This window comes from Apaloderma vittatum, unplaced genomic scaffold, assembly GCF_000703405.1.
Source record: "Apaloderma vittatum isolate BGI_N311 unplaced genomic scaffold, ASM70340v1 scaffold23432, whole genome shotgun sequence".
NCBI classification, from domain to species: Eukaryota; Metazoa; Chordata; class Aves; order Trogoniformes; family Trogonidae; genus Apaloderma; species Apaloderma vittatum.
This window is the reverse complement of record NW_009703425.1, coordinates 15,917-21,639: the sequence shown is the minus strand read 5'-3', so window position 1 is coordinate 21,639 and position 5,723 is coordinate 15,917. Positions and strand designations below refer to the sequence as shown.

The 5,723-nt window shown below is 51.1% G+C and overlaps 1 protein-coding gene across 1 annotated transcript in view; it reads left to right on the top strand.

Annotated features, from left to right (window-relative positions):
- The window catches only part of RPTOR (regulatory associated protein of MTOR, complex 1), a gene marked incomplete at its 5' end in the record, with an annotated part of 84,187 nt that overhangs the window by 64,796 nt on the left and 13,668 nt on the right, over positions 1-5,723 (top strand). The window contains 3 exons of the mRNA XM_009864632.1: positions 1,126-1,240; positions 1,398-1,522; positions 2,361-2,465. Of these exons, the coding sequence (XP_009862934.1) occupies positions 1,126-1,240; positions 1,398-1,522; positions 2,361-2,465 (345 nt within the window). The remainder of the gene's footprint in view (positions 1-1,125; positions 1,241-1,397; positions 1,523-2,360; positions 2,466-5,723) is intronic.

The window sequence follows — 5,723 nt, the reverse complement described above, 5'->3', positions numbered from 1 at the left end:
GAGGCAGGGGAGCGGCGTTTGGGGGGGCTCTTCTCGTGGCGTCCCCCGGCAGCGCTCGCGGGGCCGAGCTGCTCCTCTCCTGGGGCGCTCGCCGAGCTGGGGAGAATAATTTGCAGAATGAAGAACTGCCCCAAGGCTCAGCCCTCCCGCGGGCGCCTCGGCCTCTGGAGGTTGCTGGGCTCGGCTCGGCGCAGCGGGCGGCTTAATGCCGTGAAGCTGCAGAATATCATAAACCAGAGTAATAGAGCAATGGAAGTGGAGCCCAGGCGGTGGCCTGGTACATCATTCTGAATACAAAGAGGGGGATTTTTCAGGCTAGCCTGGAGAAGCTAGATCTTTTTCTAGACAGCGTTGATGTTTGGTGGCTTGACCTGAGCCACTGAAATGCCTGTATTCATTAAAAAAAAATGAAAACGTGAAATATTAAAAAAGAATTAAAATAGACTTACAGTCTTTTAATGAAAATTAGATTAAACAATGCATTCTAAAACAAACTAGAACTGAGTAAATGTCTCCAGGGCTTACGGATCCATGTGATGAATTCATACTGTGCCAAAAAATTGCAGTGTCAGGGGTACCAAAACTGTTTGTGAATAGCAAACTGTTGTGAAGAGAAGATGGGAAAGGTCTTTAACCATCATTTTAATGTCTCCGTGGAAAATACATTTTTCATTCGCAAATTAACCTAAAATTTAAAAGAACTGAAATGGAAGGCCAAATCAATAATTCATGAGCTAAAATGAAATACTGTATTTTAAGTTGTAAAAAACATCTTCTTTTTTTTCGTTTTGAAAAAATAATGTTGGTTTTTCTGTCAACACAAACTGGTATTTCTCTGGGCTCAGCTGTGCTTACGTGCTGCGTTCTCCTCAGTTACCAAAGCAAAGGACCCCCCAGTCTGTCACCGCAGTTTTTGGTTTGTACCTTGAGACAACGGGCTCGGGGAAGTCAGATCAGCGGATCCCAGAGGGTTCCTGAGGGAGGGAAGTGCTGGGGGGTCTGTTGGTGAGACCGGGGAGGAGGAGGAGGAGCACCGTGGTGACACCCAGCCGAGGGGTCCGAGCCCCCTCCCCAGGCACTGACAACACCTGGTGGGGCCCCACCTCGTGTCTCCTGTCCCCGCAGGCATCTCCCGGCTGGACGACCAGATCTTCCTCAACAGGAACCCGGGCGTCCCCTCCGTGGTGAAGTTCCACCCGTTCACGCCCTGCATCGCCATCGCCGACAAGGACAGCATCTGGTGAGCGCGTCCCCGGCACCGCACCGGGGGCAGATGCCGAATGCCAAAGGGAAACAAATTGCCTGTGTATAATTGCTCGTTTCGCTGTGATGGGTGCATCTCTTCACAGCTTGCACAGAGAACCACAGTCTGACCTGCTATTTTTTTCCTCCCCAAGTTTTTGGGACTGGGAGAAAGGGGAGAAGCTGGACTATTTCCACAACGGGAACCCTCGCTACACCAGGATCACGGCGATGGAGTACCTGAATGGGCAGGACTGCTCCTTGCTGCTCACCGCCACGGGTAAGTCACACACCTTCCCACGGCCCTGGGCAGGACTGGGCAGCCTTGTCAGGGCTTATTTTAAGCACTAAACTCCTCCAACAGTTCTGAGTTTCTGGCCTGTGTATGTCACCCGGGGGAAACGGTTTGCTGGAGCGCCCCGTTGCATCACGTAAGGTGGGATGGAGAGCTCTTTCCCGTTCATGGGTCTGTAGAGCTGGGCGTAAGATCTGCTTCTCTCCCAAGGAACCATTCTAACCCTGCCAGCCCGAGTGTTCTCAACAGCTTTTCAAGCTTCATGCAGGAACACACAGGCTGGGTGTAATGAGGAGAGGTGGAAGAGGAGCCGAGAGGGCCTTTAGGATGTTTTCCTTTCAGTTTATGGATTCTTAGCACAAAAGTTTCACAAATGGGGCACAAATTGAAAAAAATATACAATGTTCTTGAAAGTTTTGCTGCTGATGGGCTGGGCTTTGATCCAGCTTCTTCGGCAAGGTTCTATTTTCTAATTAGTAGGATGCTTTTGTGGCTCTCGGCACCAGTAGCGAGGAGGATGGAGATGAATCCTAGAGAAAATGAATGGGTCAGAAAAATGGAGCGACATCAAATGTCAGGTGTTATTTGTGGGAAGGAGAAAAGCTCTTCCAGAAGAGTTCCCAGTAGAACAATGCTTTAGGTTTCACAGGTGTAAGATCAGAGGAAAACCAACTCTAATGAAGAGGATTAAGTTCAAGTGACACTCTCAGTTTTGGAGTTTGATTGACTCCAGCTCTGCTCCTCTTCTTCCGCTGCGCAAGTGTTACGAGAGTTGTCCCAGCCGTGACATCGCGCTGTGTTCTCTTTTTGTGTGCTCCCCAAGATGACGGGGCCATCAGAGTGTGGAAGAACTTTGCAGACCTGGAGAAGAACCCCGAGATGGTGACTGCCTGGCAGGGGCTGTCGGACATGCTGCCAACTACCCGAGGTGGGTCCTCACCAGAGTTTGTTGCGGGATGTGTTTAAAACTAATTACTGGGGTAGGGCTTTCTCTGGGGAAGGGGAGAGTGAAATGGGTTTCTCAGCTTCGGCCGTCGGTAACATCCTTGTTCAACAGTCTCTGCCTCCTGGAACAGGAAGGAATCACTTTTCCAGTTCTTGCAAAACAAACCAACAAATCCAAAAGCCCAACACGGCAACTTTGCACGCAACTGAAGAACAACCAGAGCAGCCTCTTGCTGGGGCGCAGAAGGATGCAAAGTCCTTCACAAGCTTCACAGTGGTCGGCTTGCCCGAACGTTCCTCTTAGGAGAGAACTGTAGAACAACGGTGGAACCGGGCACGGCCCCGCTGCCTCTCCTCGCAAAGGAGGAGAGTTCCCCTCCTTTGCAGGGGCTGGTGCCTCCCGTGATGCCTCTTTCCTTCTGATGGGACACTCGGCCTTGGCACAGCTTTGCATGTTGCACCTCCTTTAGCCCGAGCTCGAATTCTGGCACTTGCTCTTCGCTGTTTGTCGCGGGTCAGGAGGTGGCAGGAGAACGCGCGATCTAAATCTGGCACGTGTGGAAGGGATGGCACAGTTAGACACGGACCTGCTTTGAATGTCAGAAAAGTTGGATAGGAAAAGATGTAAAAAGGAGCGCTGGCACCCAGCCACACGCAGCTTGGAGTAACCCTGAAGTCTGGTTTAGGGCATTGAAGGAGGTGGACGTTTCGTCCTTCCGAGACCTGTGATGTACTAATGCTCTGATGGTGATTCTCTGTCACTTGAGTATTTTTAATCAAGGCTGCGGGTTTTTCTCAGTGTGTGGAAGCTCAATCAGCGCCTGCGGGCTGGATGCAGGAATTGCTGGGTGAGGCTCCCTGGCTTGTGCTGCGCAGGAGGTCAGACGAGATGACCGTCATAATTCATCCTGACCTTAAAATCTGACAGTTCTCATTTCTGAGCTTGTGTGGTTCATCACAGGAGCCTGGCACAGCTCTCTTAGCTATTCATTGGATTTTACTAGCGCGGCCTTCTTAAGCTCGTATCTCTTATTCTCTCCTTAACCTCGAGGTTCGTCTCTGGCGTGAGAGGGACGAGGAGCTGCATTGGAGGGGACTTCAGGCTCTGTGCCTCACCACAGTATGTGCGCAAAACTAATTATAAGCTGCTGGAAGTTTGCAGCCTGCTGTGAAAATTGCCATGGTCAGAACCTGCTCTTTTTAGAGAAGTCAGTAAAAACAGGAGGAAAGCAGCAGTAACGCACCGAGCAGAGAGAGAACAAGCTCCCTGGGCGGGGAGGAACGCCCCCGGTGCTCATCTCCAGCCGCCCTTTGTTCAGTGGGTCTGTATTTCTTTCTCATCAACACCAGCTTTCCTGAGGATGTCGGTTAATGTTCACCACCCCTGGATTCGGGATCTGGCTTCCTTGGTGCTGGGAACGGATTTGCCCAAACAGCTGGGAGTTGCCCCAGGCTCCTCTGGTCATCAGCTCAGGGAGGAGCTGAACTTCCCTGACTTGCCTCACGCACCTCACTGAGGCAAAAGCATTTGCTGGTCATGCCTTGCTCTCTGGAGGCCTTTAATACCACAGAAATGGTTGTAACCATCGGTGTTTGGCGTTGGAAAATAGCTTAAGAGCTGAGGCAAGAGCTGATTGATCTCTAGCAGTGGAATGGTTGTGCCTGCCAAAACAGAATTCAGTTTGTTCTCTTTAAGGTTATGAGTTTAGCCTTTTTCTTTCCCTTCTGGTCGTAGGAAGTCTGGGTCCTGTTGCACCTTTGGAGCAATAGAATTAGATTTGGAGGAAGAAAAGGACAAATTTCTTTGTGGAGAGAGAAATAAAGGCAGCCGCTTCAAAAGAGCTATGTGGATCAAGTCCCCTTGGAAAGGAGGCTCTTCAGCAGTTCGCTTTTGCTGCCGTCGTTGGGGTCCAGCACTGGCTCATAAAGCTCAAGACAGATCTTTGAAGCTGCTGAGCTCAGGAGTTTTACTGGAGTTTGTTTGCTCCTGCTATTGATTTCCTTCTCTCCTCTCCCACTCTTTTCCCCCGTGTCACACTCATCTCTGAACTGAATAGTCATCTTGACAGCGACCAGAATATTCACTTTTCTAGGCAGTTCTCCCGCTCGCAAAAGGAGAGAGGAATAAGCAATACCTAAGGACATCCTTTGGAAGGTGGAAAAGCATCCCTGGGGTGTCTGAGTAATGGAAGGTCAACCATAACATGCACAGAACTCAGATTTTTACTCTCTGTAAAGGGTTTGTTTGTGATGTGCAGCCCGAGGTGAGAGACATGAGCCGACACAGCCACGTTAGTGTGTTAAACTTGGCCCCAGTTCGTTGCCCTCAGTAGTCGACTTGAGGCTCAGGGTAGGTGAGTCTTGAACACAGAAAAACTACTGTGTGGGCCCCCTCTTTTTTCTGTATGAGATTTTTTTTGATTTTGATGTTGTTTAGATCTGCACTCATGATGCACCAAGAGAGGCTCTTTCAATCAAGATCAGGGTGTTTGAGGCAGCGTTTGGTACAAGGTGCCCGGGGCAAGGCAGTGGCGGGGGATCCCCAGCACGAGCGGTGGAGGAGGCTGAGAAGGCAGAACACCGGGTGCTCATAGCCTGAGGTTCCAAAAGGTGTCAGGAAAATGAAGCATTTCCTATTGAGCAGCATAGGAAGAACATAAACCTGATGTGCTCTGAAGCTGTGATTTCCCAGCGGGAGTCTGAGGGAGTTGAGGAGGTTTCTCTAGAGCAGGGGATGTGGAGGCTGCGGGTTGTGTGACCTTCGGAGCAGCTCAGACCCAGCACCCAGGGTGGAGCCACGCCAAGTTTGTGACATGCGGCTGTGCTCCTGCCCACTGTGTTTTGTGTCGTTGCTTTGTGACAGAGGGAAACGAGCCACCAACTCTTGATCAGAGTGGCTTTGCCCTTGAAAGCACTACAGTTCTGGAATTTGGAAAAATACTGGAGTGCCCCCAGCTGCTTCACAATTAACCACCGCCGTCTGCTCAGCTGCTCCCCCGTGTGCTCCCCGCGGGTGTCTGGGTTGTTTTCCCTTCTCCAAAGGGCTCAGCCCGATCTCTTCCCACACACCTGGAGCTCCCTGTGCAGGATTTTCCAAGGTTGCCCCGTTTGCTGCCATCCTCCCTTACGGCCGGTGGCTCGGGACCAGTCTGGGGCTCACTTCCCATTTAAGGGTTGTTTAAACGCAGCTCCCAGAAGTAGTTGGCCCTCTGTGCTGGCTCCGTGTCTGTCTCCCGACGCG